The 26,954-nt window shown below is 33.8% G+C and overlaps 1 protein-coding gene across 1 annotated transcript; it reads right to left on the bottom strand.

Annotated features, from left to right (window-relative positions):
* Positions 1-3,119: 3,119 nt before the first annotated feature.
* Positions 3,120-11,664, bottom strand: LOC140750073 (sorting nexin-4). The gene is made up of 10 exons (XM_073083400.1): positions 11,471-11,664; positions 11,291-11,397; positions 10,339-10,477; positions 8,748-8,925; positions 8,223-8,361; positions 7,088-7,215; positions 6,607-6,769; positions 5,939-6,100; positions 5,613-5,727; positions 3,120-5,461 (listed from the first exon to the last, which is right to left on the bottom strand). The coding sequence occupies exons 1-10, from the start codon at positions 11,546-11,548 to the stop codon at positions 5,411-5,413; spliced, it is 1,260 nt and encodes a 419-aa protein (XP_072939501.1). The 5' UTR covers positions 11,549-11,664; the 3' UTR covers positions 3,120-5,410.
* Positions 11,665-26,954: the final 15,290 nt, after the last annotated feature.

The raw sequence follows: 26,954 nt of genomic DNA, 5'->3' as shown, positions 1-26,954 counted from the left end.
AACTTAACCGCACGCTTAACTCGTACTTCATAAATAATGATATAATTACTAAGTAGGTGTACTAATTGTACGTTGTACAAATTATAACAATATAACGAATAGATACACACGCACATGACGAAATTATGCGGCCTTTTCTAAACCTTATACTTCTGTATTTAGATAATTGCGTTAAGTAAAATGAAAAGGGAAGGAGGTAGAATTAGCTCGATTTAACCTGGAAGGCACACCGCCACAATTTTCTTTTTATTCTTTAAAACCTAAAAATAAAGCTGACGTGCGACCTGATGGAAAGTAGTCAACGTCGCCTATGGACATTTGCAATACCAGAGGAGTCGCCAATGCATGGCCGGCTTTGAAGGAGAGCTCTTTTTACACATTTTTAAGAGCCCCATGTCATATCGCTCCGGGAATACCTCAGGAGGAAGCTCATTCCACATCTTGCAATAACGAATATCCGTCCGTCCATGGCAATAACTTATATTTCTAGCGTGAAAGTTTTTGCGCTTTAGTACATGGGATGATTGCCTTACTTACATATGAAGAGGTCATCTTAGTTCTCAGGAGTGGCAACACATCTGTAATCCCTTTCGTGTAGAACCCATGTTCTTTATAAAGTTGGTTATAGACGTCCATGGGCGGTGGTGACCACCAAAGATCACAGTAATAGTGTGACTAACCACCAGATGGACTGCAAGCTCGTTTCCATTTCAGTCTCACATAACAAAAACTGCATTAAAAGGGGAATAATAAAAAATAATTTATAAAAATGTTTTATTTATTCAAACTACAATCATACACTTTCTATAAAATAAACAATCAACATAAATATCTTATGACTGAAGGAGGCAATCTAGCTAAACAATAGAATATTAGCATATTCAATAAACGATTTACAATATCATACATAAGGCTAATTGAGTTACGCTTTAATATCAACAGTCATTGACCGTGCCAGACACGGGCCGTAACAGACAAAATCTCTTTTTAATCTATTTTGACAGGCTTCTTTGTATGTTCGATCGCTTTACGGTAGACATAAATATATTAATACAAATTGTATAGAAAATACATACATACATATATATAAGCTGTGATAGAAAAGTGGTTGAAACTCGAACTTTCAAACGAGTCCGAGGTTCGAATCTCTTATTTATAGTTATGTTATGTGCGAATTAGAAATTAATTATCCCTTGCTTTACCGGAGAAGGACAATATCGCGAGTACATACATGAAAGATCTTAAAAAAAATCTCAAAGATATGTCTACCAATACGCACTTAGCCAGCGCGGTGGGCTATGACCTAATCCTTCTCATTATGAGAGGAGACCCGTGCCTAGCAGTGGGATACTAATGGGTTGACGACGTATAGGAAAATACTATTTGTCTGGCGCGACACGCGTCTGACACGTTCAATGACTGAAGATGTAAATGAAACCTTAGTCTTCAAATCACAGCTGAGTATTCATTTACTTCAGAGCGACTGGCTTTTTATATATTTACTATATATTAACATAAACAAAATATTCCATTCTTGCCTTTAGTATAAATATTACCGTATCGAATTAAGAAACGAGATAAGGTTGTTTAGTGATTATATTATTATGCATATAAGATTTATTTCTTATTCGTCGTCTCCGACGGTTACTTACTCCCGTTAGTAATAATCAATCTATCCAAGTTTCCCCAGTTTCTCAAAGGTCAAAATATTAAAACTTCTGATAAGGAGAAATTTTGAAGTGTCGATGTTTGGTAGTTAAAAAGACATATCTTTTTAATTTCACTGTTATTTATTTATTTATCACATATTGTTCAAGTTTAGTAGACATACTAAATATTAATAAAAAAAAACTACGTCTTTTTTAAATATAAGAGTAGCAGACGAGCATGCAGTCCACCTGATGGTAAGTGGCTACTGCCGCCCATGAACATCTGTAATCAACCCCAGATAGAATTAGATATTCCTACCCGAGGTCGGCCACAGATGCGCCGCTACCCCTGAGGACTAAGCTGGGACGCCTCGGAAAAGTATGTCTCCCTTACCACACCCTTCAAACCGGAACACAGCCGCGCCTAACACTGCTGTTATTAGGCAGAAATAGTTATGGCGGTGGTGCCGCCGGAATCGAACCACAAAGGGTTCTACCACCTTCAGAAGGTAATGATGGTCTTAATTGATGTGATTGACCTGTGGGATTCATTGTAGAATTTGATGTAAAATAATTATATATTTTTGTATTAGGTGTAGATTTTGTAACTTTTTTTATGGTCGTGAGAAACATTGAACATAAAAAAATCATAATACTGAAGTTATTATGATAATATTACGTATAGAAAACTATTTTTATCGTTTCTGCTTTTACAAGTAAACTTATACTAAAGGCCTTACACAAATTATAACCGTTTCAACTATATATCAGGTATAATCAGCTATAATCAAAAAAAATTAATAAATACTTCTCTCTTGAGATATATGTATATTTCAAGAGAGAAGTAATGTGAGATGTCTCAAGTGAGAAGGCATGGGCCAAGCAGTGAGCAATAAGTAAATAATTACATGTGTATTATTTACCCAAATAAGGGCTAATCGTACTATTTTAATTTGATCTGATGCGACTTCATACCTTCAACGAAGTGACGAAAAAAGGTTTTAATGTTCAAAAATAACTCTTCTGTCTACAACTATTTTCATATTTTTACATTTACATTGTATTCTGAAAGGTTTACAGTATTTTACAGTAAGAAAAAATAAATTTTATCTCAGAATAAGTTTCGTCTATCGAAAAAAAAATAAAAATTTTGTGACTAATTAATTGTTGTTATTCTAAATTTTGATATGCGTAATTTTAAACACAAATTTATAATTGAGAAGATCCAGACGACCAATTTATTGTGATATAAAATGTAAATTAAGGTAAACATAACTTAAAATCACAAACAAAAAAGAAACTGAAAGATATAAGTAAGATAATAATTAAGGCTCATAATGATTATATTATAATTTAATTAATTGTTAAATAGCAATCATAGCTATTCCATATAATTATGCAGATTTATCTTTATTATTACTGGCTCATCTAATAAGGGCTGGTTTGGGGGTGGAATTTTTACGAAAGACAAATACATATATTGCGTTTATAATAATTACCTAAAATCCATTATTCCGCGAACTAATTTGTCAGACGTAATTATTTAATTTTCGAAAATTTAATTCGAAATTAACTTTAAAAATTGACTTTGCATACTTCCACTTCGATGCAATATGTCAAATTATTTTTAAAAATATGGCAGTAAGAATCTTTTAATAATATCAACACGAACAATAATTATTTTGTTCTGTGGCAACATTTATAAATGTTATTAATTTATGAATGACAGACGTATGAAATGAATTCGCCGAATTACGAATTTTACTTTACATAAATGAAAATGTAAATGTAGCAATTACTCTAATACAAAATAAGATTTAATATTAAAATTTACAATACTTTATCATTGTTACATACAGTACTGATAAGGTAGTGAAAATATACGTTTTTATAACTAATTCGCAATGTTCATTTGATATGTAACACTAATTAATTGCATCGATATAAATACTGTTAACTTTATACAATAAACTGAACAGTTATAAACAACATTCTTTGCTGACTAGCTAACATCATTATATTAATTAATATTATATAATGTACAAAGCAAAGTTTAGGCGAATTGAAATATGGTTGACAGCGCAACGTAATTTTATATGTAACTTTTTATGATCAACATAGAAGATATAATTAAGATACATATTTTATTGTTCAACTTCTTCTTATAAAAAGTGAAATTAGAAGAATATATACATTTCCGTCAAAAAATGGAACATCTATCCAGATAACAAAATAGTGGAATTTAAAATCTAATTTAATTGATTAGACATGTTTTGAATGGATATTTATTAGAATACAAGATTCTCAGCATATTGCCGATATTGTCTGTTAGGTGCAACAAATCCCTCTGATATACTATATGATATAAAGCATTATTTCTCTCATATTGCAATATAAATATTTCATATTGTATCATACTTTTAAGACATAAAAATCTGATTAAAAAATTGCGTAAAAGGCCATCTTTTTTAGCATATCTATAACTAGCCATTTTTTTAAAACAAAGTTTGATTTTAGGCGGCCAGTGATACAAAAATATTTATCGATATTTTTGAGTTCATTTGACATTGATCCACTAAAAATCAATCAATTAAGTTTTTCAAGATGGCCGACTTGAAGGTTGTTTGATGCCCTTAACATCAATTTAAAACATTTTTATATATTCGTAGTAGAAGTAGAAAGAACATTATACATAACATTTTATGTGATACATATTGCCTATTATGTTTGAGCACAATTTAACCTTTGTTTCTTCCTACAGCCAAAATATTTAATGAAGATTTCACATAGCCTTTAAATATAATTGGAATGAAATAACTTAAGGGAAATGCAAAGTATAGTTATCTATATTACATTTTATTAAAATTGAACACATGAATAGGTCTTTTAATGCATCTCCTATCTACATTTAAGACACGTATAGAACTAGCATTAGAAGGGAAATGCAATTATTCAAGTGTACAGCTTTAAAAGTGAGCGGGCAATATTGCCGGGCAAAATTAATACTTGACGATCATATTTATTTTAACGTAATATAATTATGGTTATCTTGGTTTTAATAGAGCGGTAAGGCAGATATAGTAATGTTTGATGTTATAAATTAGTGGAAAGAGATACAGATTCAATGTGTTGACAATTATTGATTCACATTAGACGGACTGCACGACTTTTTGGGCAGATACGAAAATAGTTCCTGACGATATTTCAAACATTAATAATTTACTCGTATATTTAATAATAAGGTGCAAATTTCACAGACTTACATACTTTTTAACAACAAAAGTCCATTACTCGTGTAAAGGGTAGTTATCTGGGTCCTTGAAATACCTTAAACTGTTCTGAAATACTAGTAGGGCATTTAAAACATACCATACAGTGCATTATGCAACAAAACGTTTATGTTATGTGTACCTAAATTATATTTCTGAGTTGAATTTGCAACCTCATAGATGAAATTTTTGGATCGGCTCGAAGGACCAAAACACGGCTCACTAGTTGTATGAATCAGGTATGTCGTACGGTACCTTATAATGTATTTAATACCACTTGTAGCTGTACACTAACACACTCATTTCATTAACACTGATCACATATCCACGCCTTATACCTTTTAATTTTTATACATCGCCACACAAAAATGTGATTCAAAAGGTATCTACTTACAAAGTGAGATATAAAAATCTAATGATCTTATGTGTTTAATAATATAAATAAAATCTGTAGGAAAATTTGGTATAAATTACCCAAAATGGGGGTTCCCTTCAGGGCATGTTCTGAAGACACTCTTTGATTTGAGTCCACGCTTGTAAATTCTGAAAAATGACAAATTATAGTTACGTTATTCAATTGAGAAACCATGTATAAGGGCTTTTCATAGAAACATGTATACGGGTTTGATAAGCTAGAGTATACTTAAGGATAATACATAAGCCCTTGATTAGTAAATAAATTACAATATCTTACCTTCTTTGCAGCTTTTACTTGTAATGTTATAAATCCAACGAGGGATTCATGCAAATCTTTGTCTTTTTGCTTTTGAAAATATTCTATTTCTACCGATGCTTGCTTAGTAAACTCTCTGAAAAGAAAATAAAGCATATTATAATATACTTTATTATACGTTTTTATCACTTGTTTTAAAGAGTGAAGGACAAAATTGTGAGGAAACCTGCTTGTTACCACGCGGTTCCCCCGACATCCTGGTGACGTCATCGTACCCGGTGCCCTGTACTATGTACCCTGGTCGCGCGGTGTGGTGACGTCACCGGGCGTGTGGCTAGGGTACTCACTCGAGGTCGCGCCGCGCCTTCTCGATGGCGTCCTGGTCCTGGCGGATCTTGGCGTCGAGCGCTCGGGTGCCCTGGTCGCGCACGATGTCGGGGTCGGTGGTGCCGAACAGCCGCGCCATCAGCCCCGCCTTGCCCGCCGCCGCGCGGTTCCTCTCCGATATCCTGAATACATCATCGACAGGTAATGTCATCAGCAAGCTCATAGAGAATAATCAACATGCACGAATGTTAGTCGATTCCACGCCAAACTGCTAGTCCGCTACGAATATAGAAACGAGTCGCGTCGCAATAGCAAATTGTAGATATTAGCGCGATGAAGACAGCGCAGGACCCCCCTGGCACCCGTCCGCTGCCCGCTTTCGCCCACGGGTGCATAGCTGCGTTAGTATCCCCTTACGTTACGAAGTATATGCTGACTAATACTGCGCACATCAACTTCAGAGGGGACTAGAAGTTTCGCGCGGAATATACTAGAATAAAAGTGAAAAATTGGGTGAAAGGTTAGCTGCAGGTCGAAATATAATAATGATAGTAATTTTTGGCTACTTAACTCCTACCGATTGAGCTGAAATTTGTCATATCTGTTTGGTTTGATATAAAAATGAACAATGAGATTTATGACGTCATTTAATCCAATATGGCGGGGCAATTATTTATAACGTACATACCTATTATTAAGCGCATCCCGTGCGTTCTCCAACGACCGTTGCAAGGCTTCGTGGTTTGCGCAGAGATGCTGCAACGCGGCTGCATAGAACAGATACTCTTTCAGTTGGTCTGCCAATTGCTCCTCCTCCTCTGCTACCGAGTCCACCCATTCCGCTATTGAATCTGAGGAGGTAAGTTATAGTAAGTTAAATAAAAAAATGTACACTTATGTATGCACATAAAAGTTACAAATTTTTGGTGTATTTAAAAAATTAAAACTGCGTTTCAATGTGCACACAAGCAAGAAGTGAAATTATGCGAAATAAAAATACTACAAAATGTTTAGTACGTATCGTATTAGATACGGATGGGACCACACTTCCCACTTTCCAAATACGCCAAAAGGTATAATTTTAAAAATATTTTCATTATTGAGCCCTATTTTGTTTTGTTGTTTACTGTAAGAAGTTTAACTAAAGTGTGTTACAATATTGTGCATACCAAAATAATGTCCAGCTTTTTGCAAGCCATCTCCCATCTCCTTCTCTATGACACTCCATTCGCTGAACAACTTTCCATAGTTAGCATGTAGCTTGCATAAGGCATAGTTCTTTTCTATTATCTTCGATCTGAAATGATAAGATAACATAAGGATTTTATAAATACCAGTATTATAAAAGATATCTGTAAGATAAATGTGAAGTATGATAAAAGATATAAATGTCAAATAACAAATAAAAACATAACATAACATAAAACGTTTTCTACATTCACTGCCCTCACACTAAGTTTCCCTGTATCGTGGGTGCCATGGACACACAAACACAAATACAAACACCCAGACCCACAAACAGAAACCTAAATTCATCATTTAGATTTATGTCTGGCCGAGGATTGAGCCCGGGACCCTCTGCGCGTCAGACGCGGAGGTATGTTGACCGCTCCCCACGCGGCTCGTCGATATCTTTCAAATAAAAATATTACAGACATGTGTAACATTTATTTTGTTTATTGTGTAAATTGTCACCTTGCAAGTACATATGTTTCTTGAAATTCCATTCAGATGAGAACATGTTAGCATACTTATTTTTTAAACCTAAAATATATTGTTATGTTCAAAACTACAGGCTTTTCAAAGCGTTAAAAAAACAAATAGTTTAAAGCAATATTCCAGTCAAATATAAAATGAACATGATTTCTAGGGTTCCATACCCAAAGGGCTATTACTAAGACACTCCTGTCTGTCCGTCTGCTACAGGGCTCTATCTTCTGATTCGTTATAGATAGACACTTGAAATTCTACAAATTGTTTGTACACAAAGAGTATGTATAAGGGTAGGTGATAAAAGATAATAATTAAAAAGTTAAAAATAAATGTTGGCCACAATACAATAAACTGCAATTAATTGCCGTTTTTCGCTTTATTTATTGAACCGTAATAAGTAGGGAGTTATAATTTTCACAATGCATTTACTTCAATGGCTGCTATAATAATAAATATTAAAAATAAAAAGAAAATGAAAATTTTGTATGGAACCCTCTGAGTGCGAGTTTGCCTTGCACTTGACCAATTTTTTATTCTAACACTCATTATCTGTATTTAATTAATAAAATAATACATCTTATTATGCATTACCTGGTATAGAGAAAATTTCCTAAGTTAGTTTCCAGTTGTTTTCCATAATTCTTAACACTCTCAATCTCTGGATCTGGTTTCTTTAACCTTATTGATACTGACAATGATTTCAACTTATTTTCCGCCTGAAGTAAATAACCTGAAAAATAGTAAATATTCAGTAATCATAAAGAAAGTATTCTATGAAAGGAAATATCTAAAGAGACATATAAATACATTATTAGAGGTTTCTGTTATTGTCCCTTGAATTTTAGTAGATTAGGATTGAAGTATTTTTCAACCAAGGTTCAAACCAGAGGCACGCGCTTCTGCTTAAATGTCCATAGTTTAAGCCAAAACCGACTTGCCTGTGCCCTTTAAAAAAAAAAACTTCTCAAAGGTGTATGAAGTCTACCACTTCGCAATTGGCCAGCACATTGGGCTATAACCTAAACCTCTTTCCCTTCGAGTGGAGACCCATGCTCGGCAGTGGGACAGTCTTTACTAACATTTGACGACGTAATAAACAATAAAAGAGTAGTGTACCGCTATCTGTAATAGTTTCTCGCCACCCATGCTCCTGTTGCAAAAAGCTGATGAACTGGTCATCGAAACACAACCTCGGATGTGAAGCAACTCGCAACAAGAAGTTTTCAAGCCCTGCCCGGCGACGCTCCACAAATTCTGGATCTGTTGTGTCGGATTTTCGCCATGCATAGAGAACCTAGAAGAAAATATTAGAATTAAATGTAATGTACTTCGTTATTATTTAATTGTGAGAGTACTATTGGTACTTCAAAGGGTTATTTCTTTTTTATATTTGAGCCTAACGATAAGACGTGCTCTGTGATGGAAAGTAGTCAACGTCGCTTGTGATCGAACATTCACAACACCAGACGATTCGCAATGCATCGCCGGCTTTGAAGGAGCGCTCTTTTTGCACCTTTCTTGAAGAGCCCCATGTCATAGCGCTTTGGGAATACCTCAGGAGGGAGTTCATTCCACTGGATTCCACGTGGATTACTCTCTCAAGTACCCATAATATACTAGTTTTGCTTATACCTTCAACTGATTTATCTTAAAAGTATTTTATAAAATAATGTATGCTAACAACAAAGATTTTCTGTGCGGGTAGTAGATACTCAGCAAGAGTTTGTATAAATACAATTTTAAGAAAATTATAAAACAATCCAATTTAATATTTAGGCCAATCATACTTTTATGTAATAATAAAATTCATGTTCATACATAATTAGGTTAATTAACAAGGTTTCTCCTTGTGAGCTAAATATAAATATTAAATCAATAAACAGACATACAACACCTCTTTTGTCTTATTACAATAGTTTTAAGTGCTTCTGTGCTCTGGTTTCAAGGGTGTGGTATGGAAGAGATTTTTATATGAAACATTCTTCAGGGGTAGCAACACATGCAGTTAATTACAGTTGTCCATGGGTAGCAGGTACCACTTATCATCAGTGGAATAAACCTAGTTCGGTCAAATGCTATATATAATGATCAAATATTAAAATACTAATCTGTTATCATAAAAATTATATGTGCATGTGTGAGTGTCGTAATAAAAAAATGGTAAAGACAGTTATTACATTGAGATAAAATTGTTATTGTACATTGTTTCATAAATATTATTGTTGGCCAACATGACATTGTAATAGTTGCTACAAGTAAAGCATAAAAATATTTGTTTTCATACAATTTTATTTTGAGGGTGCCTTCTACTTTAATTTTTATATCTAAATTCACATGTGTGATACAGATATGCTCTAGCTGATTCTTGTATTTAAGATTTCAGTGGTTGCAAAGTAACATACAGTCCACTTGTTGGAAATTGGCTACTGTAGCTGGCAGATAGGCTTAATATCCTACCCAAGGTTAGGCACCGTTGCATTGTTGAGGGCAACGCTGGAATAACTAACAAGTACCTTTACTGAATCCCTTCAGACTCCTAACTCAGAACAATGGCTATGTGGTTTATGAAGTCCAATGACAAACAGTTTTGGCACTTTGAGTAATTATTCGGATTATTTATATCAAAGTTAGTGATTGTAGAAAATGAAAAGTTCCTATTACGGCATTTACTGACTTACTTGCAAGAAATATATTAGTGTGTACTTACCCTTTTTTCAGGTAATGGTGGAATAACTACATGAGGGTATGTGACTTGTAAGTAGTCATGTATCTGTTCAAACTCCGTGTACCGTCGCCAAATTGTGTTTATCCTCGACTGCACTAACTTGTAATCTGGTTCTGATAATCTGAAATATATGTTTCCCATTATAAATAAATGAAATATTATTGTCGTTACATTTGTATATACTCTAATACTTAAATCTATTCAATTTCTGCATACCAATTATCATAGATTCACAATTTCTGCCTACTAAAAATTTACAATTTTAGATCTTGGTAGGCAAATGGAGAGATTGATTATTAATGGTCATCAGGCAATATGGTTTATGATAATAAGAGTTGGCAATATTGCCTTATATACTCATAGCCCTAGACCACATAAGTATTTTTCCTTGTCATTTCTGAAATGTTTCTGAAACATACAAAGACAAATACAGGCACCTACACCAAGCATAAAAATCTAAATTCATCATTTATATATCTGTCTAGTTGGATATTGAGCTTGGAATCAACTGTACGCATAAAAATCTAAATTCATCATTTATATATCTGTCTAGTTGGATATTGAGCTTGGAATCAACTGTACATCTGTCTAGTATGATGACTGTTCCACGACAATAGTTATCAACACATACATTATTTCCAATAGTTATCAACACATACATTATTTCTTCTTTTAAAAACTCATAAATCTCATTAACAAGGCTTGTAATGGGATTAATAAAATAATCCATAAGTCTCCTATACATCCAACCTACAAATGAATTATACTTTGTATATACAACATATTTACTATTATGAACACTTTGTAACATATTTAGTATTTACACATAGTGATTCACAAACACCTGAAGCGTTTCCTCAGGATGGATGTAATTGCGATAATTAGTAGTCAACAATCGACACACAATTTCGCGTGATAACAACGAACAACTTACTTCAAATCGATTAGATACACCGTGTAATGATCTCGAACATGCAGAGTTCCATTAGCCCGCTTCTCCGACTCCACGATAGATATATCAACATGTTTAATCAATGTGTCCTAAAATCAAAACAGTGAAATCATGTCTTGTTAAGAAATGGTAGGCGGTGCAGTTAATAGAAACACTATATACTTGGCTCTCGAATTCTTCGACCGTTTCTATCACATTCGTAGGTCTAGCTGCTTTGATCGGCGAGGTTTCTGCCGACATTTTTAAGATAGATAACGAGAAAAGGGAAAATTAGAAATCTTTCGTGAACACTACAATTTGATGATATTCCAAAACAGGCGACAACGACAGTCAAAGCAATTGACTTCACTTGACAATGACATACGGAACGTGACAAACTGTTTGTCACGAGTCACGACGACAGTTGACATAAAAAAAGGCTGCGTTCAGTTCAAAAAGTACGTTCCATTCCAAGTTAAAACTTGAATAACCTACATGGTATAGTTCGCACCAAACTGCTAGTCCGCTCTGAAGTTGTTGCGCACAAATACAAGCATATATTCCGTAGCATCGTAAGAGTATATTTAACGCAGCAATGTTCCCATGGGCGAAGGCGGGTATCGGTAAGCGGTGGGGTTTCCGCGCTGTCTTCGTCCCGCTAATATCTACAATTTGCTATTTGACGCGATTCGTTTCTATATTCAGAGCGGACTAGCAGTTTAGCGCGGACTATACTCGCCACAACATTCGTTCTAAGATGGGACTTCATACCCACCGGTCTCGTTTTCAAATCAAAGGATTACGCGCTTGTCATTGTGCACAGCGCTTATAAACTGGTTAACAAAAGTTAACATATAGTTTCATTATATTTTTCAGTTTTATAACCAATAATATTTTATGAACTTAACTACATATTGTAATATTCCATTCTATTCCTTATAACAGCTATAGCTAGGCCCACTAGACAAAGATTAAATAAGTGAAGGTCTACATTTTGCAGTCTTAAGTATAAGTTACTATTTTCTCCCTGATTATCAGTTGTGTAGTTTTATAAATAACAATGCATATATATCGATGCAGTATACAAACTAGTATGGTGTAATCAGTAATGGAATACCAAACACGCAACCAACCAACTTCGAAGTACAATTTATTTGACAAGTTCTTTGCTCCGATAGGTACACCTTGGGGATTGACGTGTTTGGCAAACTGAGATCAAACACAGCTTGTAAAATCACAGCTGGAAGTCGTAAAGGTCAAAATTCATTTATTATTATAGCCAACACAAAAGGAATATTTTAGGCTCAACAACCCTCTGACTTGAATGCATATTATATTTAAGCTCTTTTAGATACCTCAGACGATGGAAACGATTAAGTTTTCTTTCATCAATTTTAAGTCGTATTTTCTAGTCTAATTTACAAAAGTACACAGTCATTTTATGATACTTAAGTAGTAAGTAAGTATGCATTCTACGTAAAGTAAGGGGCTACAACCGCTCTTGGACATAATATTCGGTAATTGATTGGTGACCGGATAAGATTAAATTACTCCTATATGAGGTCGGCAACGGAATCAGATGCATTGTTAATTTGCTACCCCTGATGACTAAGTTGGAAAGGCTCAGACAAGTACTTCTCTTTTATTACATTGTTCAAACCAGAATGCAACAACTAAATACCGTTGTTGTTAGGCAGATAAAGGCGTGGTGGTGGTGCTGCCAAAGTCGAACCACACAGGTTTCGAACACCTTCACCGTGTAGACAGACAGACAAAAAAACTTTATTGAAGCATAAAAATAAGAATATAGTTAAAAACCTACACTGATTGTGAAATGACACTGCAATTTCATTTATTTGTTAGACAATCCGTCGTATTTAAACGTCGACGTGAGAGTCCGTAAAGTTTTTATGACAATATTATAAATGACGGCAGCTAATGGTTGCGTCAAAGGGAAATAGGCAATCTTTGTGCGGTTCGATACGACTTTTTACATCAGTCATTAGTTTACGACTAGTTTTCGAGTTTCAGTGGGATATGAAAGCAAAGGCCGACTGACGTAAATTGCCGTGCCATTACGCTAATGGTGCGCCAACCATGTTATTCAACGAAAACTATATAATGGGTAGAAATGAATTATGAATGTCTTATTTTGAGAATTGGTCTTTTATTTCAGTAACGGAAGCGCTCCGCGGCGTTCGCGTAATGATCACCATTTGTCATGTAAAGGACTGTTCAGTCTTTTGTTAAGATTTGGTGTTTTAAAAGGAAAAGTTAGGGATAGAAGGACTGATAATACTATATTTTTATTGTACTCTTGTGCACGTTTGCATATTATTCTTATATTATTGGCTATTTCTTCTTAATGAACTCATTTAATTTACTTAAGTTACGACCCGCGTGGCGGTGCGGTCACCATACAGATCTGACGCGGAGAGAGTCCCGTGTTCGATCCCCGGCCAGACAGATTTTTAAATGATGAATTTAGGTTTCTGTTTCTCGGTCTCCTTGTGTATTTGTCTTTATGTGTATCCATAGCACCATAGCATACGGGGTATTCTAGCGTGGGGCTGTGAGTGTAGAATGCGTTTTTTTCATTAATTTCTTCTGAATTACTATTCGATCCAAGTCTGAAATGAATCGCGTTAGTTTTTAATAGAATAGCTCACTAAAAGGTCCTCTTCCTAAAAAAATTATAAGTCCATTGATGATCAAAATTAGCAATTGCAAATTTTTTTCACTAATATTTCTCGTTTTTGGAACCTGTCTTCGTCTGGGTTGAGTTGCTACATCATGCTAAGACTGCTAAATGTGTTTATATAGATTCATCGAATAGAATAACAAACAAAACAAATATACAGTGAAGTTTATAAGATTAATTGAATACTAAAGTTAGATGAATTTGGACGGGATATTTGCAGAGGCTTAGCCGGAAGTCGTTAGGAGGGTGTTCATGTAAATTCACATGAAAATTTTGAACGAAGATCAAAAGTTGAGTAGTTGAGGTTACATAGGAAAGATTAAATTGAATAGCCTTTTTCACTTCCACTACGACTAGTAATTCATATAAATAAAATCTTCGCTTCCGCTTTTTTCAATTCCGTTCCGAAGAATGTGGTGAAGAATTTTCCGTTCCGAAGAGTGTGGTGGTGGTTAAAGGTGTCTATTTTGTTCTTGAATTACAGATATATTTTTTTGAATTACCTAAAAATAACAAGTAAAAGAACAATGGTATGAAAGTTGTAATTTTCAGAAAACGTTTAATGAAATCCATATTTATAAGTTCATAATAACTTGTACATAGGTACATACGTTGTAGATAGGAAGGTGGTAAGTAGGTAATAAGGTAACCTATACATGCTTTAATGTGATGTAAGCTTACACAAACAACTATGTCTGTAAATCTCTTTCCATCTGAAATATCGGCATTTGCTGAGAGTGAAATGTTAAAAGTTTGACTTATGGCGTCGAAATAATTAATTTATAATTTATGTGGCTTGCGAATTTCACACTGGTACCCTTCCCTACCACGTAGGTATACCTTGTCACGTTTCTAGCTAGATACAAAACTAGCTTAAGTTTCCAAGAATAAGTTGAAAGCACGTACTCTGAATGTTTCTGAAAGCACCCTAACAAAGAGATAAATAGACCAACAACAGTAACACGGGTTCCTAAGTTTTCATGTCTTATTAGGTAAATAAACCTCTTTAAACCATTATAATATATTTTATTTTTATACCTTATAATAATGATAATGAAGTGAAAAATGTCTCGCATTTTAGTTTGCATGAAACCACCTGGTTTGCTATAAGAATCGATAAAATCTGTGTGAAAAGTTTAAATTATATTTTAATCAATGATTAACAATTGACAAACGGCTTAACTATGGCTAAAAAGTATGTTATTTAGAATATTTAATTAAGTTGTCTTATAAGTTTAGTGTAAAATTTTGAAAGGTATGATAGATAGAATTTATTTCTAAAATAAAGCCATTTTTGTGTGTCGGTGTGGATGGTGGCTGACTCACATATTTAAGACGATCAATACGATCATGTTAGGAGTGGAAATGAATCTATGGCCGGCTTCAAGTGACCCTGTTCAATATGAAATTGGTTATAAATGTCCATGTGGCAGTGACAATTACAAAAAAATCCGTATACCTAATATGCCAGCGATTCGGATATTGCTTATTTCATACGTACAAACATAAGTAGGCGAAACAGTTGACGACCCGCGTGGCGGGGCGGTCATCACACCGGTCTGACGCGCAAAGGGTCCCGGATTCGATCCCCGGCCAGACAGATATCTAAATGATGTATTTAGATTTCTGTTTCTGGGTTTGGGTGTTTGTGTATTTGTCTATGGGTGTGTCCATGGCAACCACGACACAGGGAATCGTAGTGTGGGGCGCTGAGTGTAGAAAACGTTTATAGTTCTCAAAGCTTTACTTGAAAGCTTTCAAAAATAATCAAACTACGAAATGCCTAAACTCCGAACAACATTATAATTTAGGAATGGTATTATGACTTGCTCCAATTAAGCTTTAATACATTAGCAAATACAAAGGGTAATTAACTTTTGAACACTTGAACGGCGGTACGGTGACCTGAAAAGTGTAATTCGATTAAATACGACGTCTGAGAGAGTTTTGTTCCTTAAATTACTATAAAAGAGTAATAAAAGTGATTGTTGTAATTATTAATAGACTATGAGGTAAAAGGTAGGCAATTTAAATTTATATTATTTAAATCATTATTTTAATTTCATTATTTCAAAGTTCGATGATGAATTCCTTTAAAAACTTACGTTTTTCACAAGACGTAAAACTATTAGATCAAAGCTACATCAAATTTTTTTTGAAAGGCGACATGTACCTAACACATTAGCTTATTTTGTGAATCTGAGTTATTTTAAACGCATAAATTACTAATTAACCGACATAGACACACTACATAGACTACAACATGACCAAAAAAAGTGTGGTTCGGGTCCCGTCTAAAAATCGTTTTGTAAGTATAAAAATTTTAACAAACATTGCTTAATCAATGAGTAAGTATTGTAGGTTAACCACGAATTCTAATCATCGCAATCATTGGAAACCGAACATCTTCGTAGAGTATTTGGAGTTATTGCGCGGTTTGGCTAGCTATCAATAATTATTTATTTATGTCTTTGAAACTAGCAATCATATAAATCATATGATGTTACCATAAACACGTGTGGTATTACGAAAGTTTTGGCTTTGAAATAACTACATAGTTAATAATTTTATGATTATAATGCATTTTGACGAAAATATGTCCATGTCAATCGTTCATGAACTACAGTGTTAGCCAGTCGAACTTTTTTGTTACTCTATTAGGTACTAGTTTTTGCCCGCGGCTTCGCCCGCGTTTAAAAGAAAATAATATAACATACTAACATACATAAAACAGAAAATTCGTACCTTCATTGGAACGACAGTGGCGCCATCTGGCGAAAATTGGTCGTACCAACTCTGGAGCCTTCGTGGGCTCATTAACAACAACTTTGCTAAAGATCATCACTCAATAAATCCATAGTTTACGATTCAATCCTTACTAATATCGATTAAAATAATCGTTTTTTTTGGTTCAAAAGATTGATTCTCCGATTAATCGATATTAGATCGCCATCCCTAGTTCCCGTGGGATTCCCGAGATAAAAACTATCCTATTTCCTTTTTCGGGTCTCAGACTATGTTTGTACAAAATTTCATTAAAATCGGTTCAGTGGTTTAAGCGTGAAGAAGAGACAGACAGACGGACAGACAGATTTACTTTCGGATTTGTAATATTAGTAAGGAAGTAAGGATTAGCGATTCAAATACGTTGGTACAGTAATTATTGTCGATAGGCATTCGTATAATCGAAAATCTGGATATCGAATATATGAAGAACAGCTGGTTTTGTGGATAATCGAATTTCTAATGTATTCAAATAGCTACGAATCCTTAACAATGTTTGAAACTACAAACGGATATGTCTTTACAAGTTTGTCTTGCAATATTCGGAATAAATAGTCTCTCAAATTTGTGGGCAAAAAAGTAACTTCTTATTTAAAGTTTTTTTCTTATCTCGCCTGTGTTAATATCCTTACCTCTATGAGCTTAAATAAATGTTCTTTACATAAGCTTGGCCTTCTAAAATTATAATCATAGCGATATTATTTGTGGAATACTTAAACACTAGTCGTTGTAGAGTGTTGGTTGATTATGTAGCTTGTATTTTATTGCCCAGTTAATCGAAACAGTTGAAAAATAGATTTACATATTGACATTTCACATGTTATTTTTGGTCTAGGTTCAAATAATATTGTGTTGACCAAATTACAACACATGTTAGCATTAACATATGTATTTATTTTGTTAAATGAAAATAGCTGATCATTACATTTTGTTTATTATAAATGAGCGTAGTTCCGCCCGTTTTCATGTCAGTAATGTTTTTAGATTTTTAGGGTTCCGTACCCAAAGGGTTAAAACGGAACTTTATTACTAAGCATCTGCTTTCTGTCTGTCTGACTCTTGAACCGTTATGATAGAATAGACAAATATTAAAAATAAAATAAAAGGAGGTTCTCATTTAATAAGTCTGTACTGCTCTGTCTGCCAATTGAACAAATAAAAATATATATACCTATATTTGGTGGTACGGAACCCTTTATGTGCGAGTTCGACTTGTACTTGGCCAATTATTTACTTATTATAGAAATAAAATTCATTATTATCAACAGTACACCATTAGTAGGTAGTAGGTACATAGACATCTAGAAAACATTTGTTGTGTAAACCTTCACCCACCATTAAGTAATTCAGCGAAATTGAATTGTACGGATGATCGGGTCATGTTTCATTTTTATTTACGAACTCATTTCCCAAATGACGGATAAACAGGAAGCGTAGCGAGCAACGCTTCGTGGAAACGTTCCGAACAAAACTTCTCTGGAAAATTATATTGAGTTTTCCAAAAAAACAGTTTGAAGTTATTTTTAATCATGTTTTTAGAAATCTCCCTAATTATTATCTTCCGTCAAATAGATAATTACCTACATCATTTTTTTTTAAGTGTTTCTTAAAAACAACTTTACACAATTCATATGCAAGTCGGGTTTCTTTTTGAGGCTGCAAACAAGCATATTTAGTTTTTTTAAGCTTTAATTTTAAAATCATACAGCATAATATAATATAAGCAATTTAAAAGCTACTTTACCTTTCAAAAATTAATTTATTTAATTAATATTAAGTCTATGCAATATTCCAAAAGTCCATAAGTTAAACTAAGTTATTCATAAGTATTCATTTATTATTTAGCTCATATGTCTTCATTTAGTACAAGCATATTATTAAGAAAGAAAGAAAATAATTTATTTATTACAATAACTTTCTATATTACTCTGGCACAGCTGAGCTCACTATTAACATATTTTGCTAATATTGTACATAATACGTTATATAAATACTTATAAAAGTGAATTAGCTCATGATAAAGTGATATTATCTTTAGCATATAGCCTTGTTCCCGCGGGAACATTACAAGGGGCTCTACTACGCATATCCCTCAATTTATTACGTGTGGGGTAAGCCATGACTTTTAGCCACATTACCTTATTATTATTACTTATGTTACGTTAGGAGTCATGTTATAATAAGTAGTTTTCGTTATAACACAGGCTTAGAACGGTAATTTCATTAAATCATAACCATATTAATTTTGTGTATGCAAATGTTTTTAATTATAGAAGTAGATAACGAGCGTAAAGTTCACTTTATGGTTAGTGCAACTTCCGTCCTGGACATTTATAATCGACCTCAAATGGTATTTGAGCCCTAACTGAAGTCAGTTACAAATGTATGACTACCGATGAGAGCTGTAGGATAAAGTTAAAAGAATTTTCAATTTTCATTGGCAATGTCAAGCTAACTTTAAGATGCAATTTATTAATTATTATTCTATAAAAATACACGATATCTATCTATACGTAGCCTTACCACATCTTCAGCTATTTAATTCCCAATAACTAAATTGATAATGGACTAATCTTTGGAATTGACGTCGACTTATATTTCGATACACATTTAGAGTCGATTTCACCAACACATAATTTATACTAGAGTAGCTATCCCGATATAACTTTAATCTGTCAATTTATTCCATGGTTAACTTCAATTTCATTTCACCACGTTAGTCTAAGGACAACTTACTCTTGCATTGTTACTCTGTGACGTTGAACGAATGAATTGAACGAATACGTAATGCATCCAAGTAAAATAGACAGTTTGACGTATACTTGCACAATAGCGCTGCATATTTTTACATTTGTTCGGATAATACGTTATCTTGACAGTTGAGTTGACAGTGATCTCGCGCTTTGACAATGACACAATGACACTACTAATCTAAGAATAGCAGCTTACTCGGCCGAAATCGGTGGTATACGACTTTACTCCAGTATGGAGATTTTATCCCTAGGCTAAATGTTGGTGAAACGTAAAATAGGCTTACTCGCGAGTAACTAACGACTTATTCTGGGAATAAGATTTATGCGACGTTGATGAAATCGGCCCTTAGTAGAAAACAAATCTTATTCAGACATAACGTTGCTCATATTCTTTTATTGGGCTTGAAAATCTCTAACAGAGATTCGAGGAATCAATTCACTGGTTAGATATTACATATAAAAAGTAAGTACGGGTATCCACGCATTTTATGGTTACATGAGTAGATTGTAAAATAGCCTTTAATATATGGACTCATAGTCTTTCTCTGTCTAACACAGGCATTTCGCCTTACGTGAAAAAGATAGAGAGACCTCTAGGGGTCAATTTGCTTGCGTGTGAGAGTCGTGTGGAAAATTTGCAATTTCTTTTCCGATGCCCTATGTTTTACGAGCTGTAAACCTGTAGAATATTTTATCTTTGATATATAGAAGTAACGTGAGGATTTAAGGATTTTGATGGTTTAGTCAATTTATAAAGTGGTATAGAAATGTAATCGCACTCATTATATTTCATTATATATTTGCGTTTTTAATATACAACAATTGTGGACGGAAATCGGAATAATTCTCATATAAACTCTTGAATAATATAGGGGAAACTGGAGACACTTGATCCTTACGGGAGACTTGGTACACTGGATTTACAGAGCTTCTGTGAACGCTACATGATTTTAGTGTGACAACATTGGTTGTCTGTGATACGTTATAACTTTCTAAACTTGGTACTCTTGTCCAATTTGATATTTAAGCAGATGGCCGATGATTGTGTGTTTCGTGTCGCAGGAAAATTATTTTTGTAAGTTTTCATTTTGATTAAATAATTGGTTAGTAAACTTATTTTGGGTAAGTAACATTTTTAAACTATTCATTATCTATGTTTTTAAACGTCTGTTTCATAGAATAGTGTTAATAGTAGTCGATTTTTTACCCGACTGCCAAGGAAGGGTTATGTTTTTCGCGCGTATCTTGTATGTTTGTCTTTCTTTATTTGATCCGATCTAACAAACGGCTGGATGAATTTCAACAGTTAAAGTGTTAACATTATATTTGTCTCAACGACCCGAGTGTCCTTAGATAGGTGTTAGTAAAAAAAAATTAAAATGGCGGATTTTTGGCGCGAAATAGTAACACATTTAAAAAAAAAAGTTAACCGAACCTATCGAGTAGGGTATCAAATGAAAGGAAATTAAACGGAGATTATAAAAACATATTCGTATATATATAAAACAGTAAGGTGACTGACTGACTGACTAACTAAATGACTTTTTCATTTTTCAGAAATCAACGTACAGCCTAAACCAAGGATCTTACAGTTCTGAAATTTTGCACACAGGTTCTCTATATAGCTTGAATAAGTAATAAGAAAGGCCTTTTGGAAATTCTACCCTTAAGAGGGTAAAATAGGGGAAAATAGTTTTTTTGAAATCCTTTAATTTTGAAGCAACTACTATAAAATTTTGTATTTGGCTTTCTGGATAGGAACAAGGACGCACTTATTTATCCCCCTCCGAAAAATCAACCTCGTAGAGGGTAAAATAAGGGTTAAAAGTTCATTTGAACAATCGTCAATTTTGAAGCAAACACTATGACATGTTGTATCAGGCTTGTTGGATAAAATAATTAAATGCCTATTTCACTGCTTTTGGAAATTCTACTTCAGCCTTTTTGGTGCAGTCGGGTTTTTGATTTTTTTAATTAATTACTTGTTTACAATATCTTTTTATAACCACAGTCTAGCTAGGGTACACTTGGTACACTTTCTTATGGAAGATATGATCCCCCCGCATCAAGCATCCACTAATGTTTTATTTGAATAATTTCAGGGTTCAATATGCCTAGAGTATATAAGACAATAGAAGGTGCAAGAAAAAAAATATCAACCATAAGATTCTGTGATAATAGGAACATTAAGTAATGTTAGCTGAAAACATAGTTACTTATATATGTGATTTATCAAAACAGTGGATATGTTGTTGTTGTTGTTTCTACTTTATCTACTAAGCAAATAAATCAATGATAAATCAATATTAACATATTTTTTATCATTTTGGTATCATATGAAAATATAGGAGACTTATTTCCTTCAGGATCAAGTGTTCCAGAGGGGGGGGGATCAAGTCAGACATATATATGGGACACATGGTATCATTCCCTATACAAAGTTTTCATGGGCTGGTTACAAAATTTATATACCGATATAATTAGCTTTTATACTTAGTATAGCCAATGAAATTCCACGTATTTCACGTATATAAAATCGGATCAATATTTACCAAATAGTGATCAAAAATCAAAAGGGGGATCAAGTTTCCCCAGTTTCCCATACTAATTTCTAGGGAAAATGGAGTAAACTTTTCTACCATCTAGCCTATATTATTATCGAATAATCATAAAAGAACTATCATAAACGACCGAAGTTACTGCAGGCAATCACACTTACCTACTTAATGAGACAAACAAAAGTAGTACAAATATAATTGTTGTATCGTTATTATTTCCTTTCAATGTTATAAGTAATTACATATTACATGGCATCGTTAATATATCATCTACATTAATAATAAGATCTATTGTTAGTTAGTGTTGTACACAAAATAAACAGGAGAATATATTTAATTATATACCAAGAACATTACATACATGTTGCGGGCGTACTCTAATTAAACCTTAGCGTATGTTACCTTCCTATTATATGTTTGTGGTTTACATAGTTACTAATATAAGCTTACGAAAGAACCTTCATTATTTCGTATATTTTATATTAATAAGTAGTCCATACGGGAATGTATATTAGTTTTTAACTCTACAAATATCGTAATTGATTGATTGATAGTGATTTTGGAGTGCTAGATAGGGAATATAAGTTTTAAATTGTTTAACGTATGCATACAAACATCAGCGCATGTATCAATACGCGCACGCACACAAACACACACACTTACATAAACACACATACAAAACCCCAAACAGATAATCATAGGATTTGTATGTTAAAAAGGATATTATAAAACAGAGTACCTATGTCTCAGACAAGATTATATCCCAAAATATAGCATCGGTGGCGAAGATATGTGCGATACCTAAATCTAGGATTTCTTAACTTAGAGCCAAGTACGACGAACTATAATCTATCCATAATCCGCTTTTAGTAGCTTAAAGAAAATAAAAGCTCGACTTGGCGGAGGCACTACCGTGCCTCCAGATCACACTTTTGTAGAGTTTGAATCTCCGCGGATGGCAGAAACTTTGAGAAGTTAAAATAATATGATACATATATGATGAGAAGGTAAAATATTAAGATACTTCACCTAAAATTGAATGAAGCCACAAATAGATGATTTTGTCATTTATTTTTTGAATTTTTGTCAGATAAAAAACGTTTTTAGAGAAGATTTACGTATGAATAATAACTAATATTATGTAATTTACGTAATAAATAAATAAGTATTTCAAACATTTTAGGGTTATTTTAGAACGGAGACGTCACAAAATATTATTAACGCAACAATTCCAATTCTCAAAACTGGTTACACTTTCTTGTTAGGAGGGATCAATCTATATATTCTACTCATCTAAAGAAGTTAAACAAACTTTTGTGGTGTCAGTATTCGTTTTGTGCATTTCAGTGTAGCGGGAGTTTCATGATTTAAAATCTTTAAGAACATTATTTATCTTAAGAAAAGGAAAAGATTAAGTATAGATGAACATTCAACAGATATAAGACTGGTTTTTGCTGAATCTGATTATAAAAGTTATAAGTTTCTATCAGTTTTTACCACGCTTTTATTAGCTTGACATGTATGTGACGGAATCTTTGAACTCGATTTTTACCCACTTCGAAGGGTCCGATTAATTTAAAATTTTGAACACTTACCAAGAACCGATTACAATACACGATTTTAATAATTTTGTCCCATTCTCCTCATCAGGATTGTCAGGATAACGATTTTAGCGTAGTTTTTAGTTTGTAAGCTACAATTATTTAAGCTTTTATATTTATTTGTTGCTTAGAATCATTAGTATTTCAGGTTTTAATCTTACAAGTAAGTAAACCAAATCAAATATCTAAATTTGCTTGAATATAGGTTTGACAGTTAAAATATAAAGACCGCTATATTACATCTAGCAATGTATGCAAGTTAATCCCTAATTGAGTTGATACAGAGGTGTATAATTGAGACTTGTAATTTATATATGGATGTTCTTACTAATTAGTCAACATTAGAAGTAAATCTGTGAAAGCGTTTAAAATAACCACGCCCTGTCACCCGCAACAAGATTCTCCTCCAAACTCTAAAATTGAAGAAACTATACCAAAAAAATGTGCAATATAACGTTTATTCATTCATAATATTATTTCTTTAAAATTGTCAAGTTGTACCGCCTTCAATTTTTCTGCACATCCCTAAGGTTGACTGGGAGAAAATGCTATTTAGCATTAAGTCCGCCTTTTGTACCACATTGTTTTTAACATGGTCAATAAAGAGTAAATAAATTCTGTAGTATATTCTTTCTCCATCGCTCGGTCGCGAGTTCTAAAACCCAGCAGTAGAGAAATATAAATTGTAACCAAAATTAATCTTTGCCGCTCAATGCCACAACGCAAAGCCATTTGTATGGAAGTCACGAATTTTTATACAATTTCATAGTAGTTTTTACTACAATAGCACAAATTGAAAAGCGTTGTACTGGACTTATTGTTGAATAGCGTTAGCTGGATGTGGGTGAAAAATATGTTTAAAAAAGCGTTACATTATTGTATGTTGGCAACCATTACTGTCCCACTGCTGGGCACGGGTCTCCTCTCCGATGTTTAGGCCATAGTCCACCACTTTGCCCAAGCGAATTGGTATACTTCACACACACTTAAGATATTCTCGAACTCTGGAAGTTGCCTCACAATTATTTCTTTCACCAAGTTTTTTAATCAAGTGATGATTCATTTATAATACGCACATAAGTTAAAAAATTAGAGGTAGAGTTAGAGTACCTATCTGAGATTTGAACCTTGGACTATACGAATAGGAGCCTGAGTTTCTTAACCACCCTTTGCGTTGCTACCCCGAGGACTAAGTTGGAATACTTCGGATAAGTACTCGTAAGTATGGGTTCTATCTTCACAAATGTAACTATTTTTTGCGTTGTGTATCCAGATTGTGTGTATCCGAAATACTTAGTAATAGACTAATTACAACAATACAGAACAATACAGAGACAAACTTGTATTTTATTTATTTATATCAACAAATTCTTCATACTAAACCAATTGCGCACATTTCACCGTTTCCAGGAACGCTTCGCTACGTATTGCTTCTTCCCCGTATCTTAATCCTCTTTTAATATATATATCATTGATCTAAATAGGGAAGTATCTAATCCGTTTTCCTCAAGTTTTACGCAACATGAAGGCTGCTAAGAAAGCTCTTTAGTTCGCCCTTCGTGTACGAATTCCCAAGGGCTACGATATGTCCAGAGGGGGTTGAGCCTTCCTTGAATCTGCAGTCGTGTTGATGCTGCCTAAAGAAAACGGATATCCTTGGATATGGTAACACGGGTAAATAATAGTAAATATTATAATAGTCAAAAATCATATATGACTTGGATTCTTTTTGTTATTCTATATCTATTAAATAACTACGTTTGTCACCATATGCAGCTCTTTAAAACATTTAATTTAAATTCCTACCTTTCATTTTCAGTTAATTATTTTGACACACTTAGTTTTTTTTATAATATAGGATTAGACGAGCATGCAGTCCACCTGATGGTAAGTGGCTACTGCCCATGGACATCTATAATAAACTTTAGATAGGATTAGATAAACCTACTTGAGGTCGGCTACAGAATATCCCTAAGGACTATCCCTGAAGACTAAGCTGGAACCCCTCATATTCAAACCAGAACACAGCAGCGCTTCACACTTCTGTTAATAAGCAGAAATAGGTGTGGTTAGTGCCGCCGGACTTGGACCACAAAAGACTCTACCACTTTTAAATTCACCGTCATTTGTGGTAGTTTGTATTAAAATCCGTTAATAAGATCTTCAACAAGAATGCAAATATTTACCAAGAATGTGAATGTGAACAGTATAGTTCACACGTGGCTGCTCATAGCAACCTAGGAGCATGAGTGTATGTGCCATGAATGTAACCTAACTAAGGTCCAATCAAGATTGTTTGCTATTCACTCTCAGGCACTGCGCACTAACTATTAGTCTAAGATCCTACTACACGAGTTCTACGTTTATCTGATTTTAGAAACTTTGCACATTCACTACTAAAAGTATTTTATTTCATCAAAGTATTATTTTTTCATGCTTATTATTTTACTAAAGATGCTTTTAAAATTTGTTAGACAAGATGAGATGAGATGTATAATATATCTTGTCTCATCCTATGTCGTCTCGTATCGTCTCATCTCATCTCTCATCTTATGAAATGATTACTTTTTCATGCTCATTATTTTACCAAAGAAGTGTTTTTAAAATCTGAATTTATTAGACGAGACGAGATGAGATGTATAATATATCTTGTCTCATCTCATGTCGTCCCGTCTTGTATCGTGTTGTCTCGTGTCGCCTCGTCTGGCCTTACTACCTTTCACCTTGGCTCATCTCAACTTGGCTCATTTAACATACCAGTGTTTTTAATTATTCACGTTATCCAAAACGCGTCAAATGAAATATGGCGACTTCCTACTACTCGTAAAGAGATGGCGCCACACGTATTTTGAATCGCGCTATTGAAGTTTTCTCTACATATTTCATATATACAACCTCCGAACTGCGACTGGACGGAGCATGGCCGCTCCTCGGGCATGATCACTTAGCCCGGCGGGAGATCAAATTTGCCAAAGAAGTAACACTTCAAAAATGTAATTTACTAAAAACACTGACATCACATTACACAATCGACCCCCGTACTATAACATGTATTTTCGTAGCATGAATAAAGACCCTGTGATTTATTTACACATTCATTCTTGTGTAAATCTTTTTATCTGCGTTCTCGTTTTTGGAGCAATTTTCTCCTGTAATCTTCTTCGCGTTTTTATACTACCCTTTTCGCGAGTTCACAATACCGTCTCTAAGGGCGTCTTGGCGGTTAGAATTTAGGGCTCGGTAACAAAATTCTGAAAGATTGCTTTACAA

This window comes from Epargyreus clarus, unplaced genomic scaffold (genome assembly GCF_041222505.1).
Source record: "Epargyreus clarus isolate Ecla_fem2 unplaced genomic scaffold, WU_Ecla_fem_2.2 ptg000019l, whole genome shotgun sequence".
Taxonomy (NCBI): domain Eukaryota; kingdom Metazoa; phylum Arthropoda; class Insecta; order Lepidoptera; family Hesperiidae; genus Epargyreus; species Epargyreus clarus.
Note: the sequence above shows the minus strand (reverse complement) of the source record. Positions and strands in the feature narration are given on the sequence as shown.

Coding starts and splice junctions, on each gene's coding strand:
- LOC140750073 (XM_073083400.1), bottom strand. CDS start 11,548: ATGTCGGCAGAAACCTCGCCGATCAAAGCAGCTAGACCTACGAATGTG. Junction 6,770..7,087: donor AAAAGCTGGACATTATTTTG/GTATGCACAATA, acceptor TTACCTCCTCAG/ATTCAATAGCGGAATGGGTG. Junction 5,462..5,612: donor AAGTAAAAGCTGCAAAGAAG/GTAAGATATTGT, acceptor GTCATTTTTCAG/AATTTACAAGCGTGGACTCA.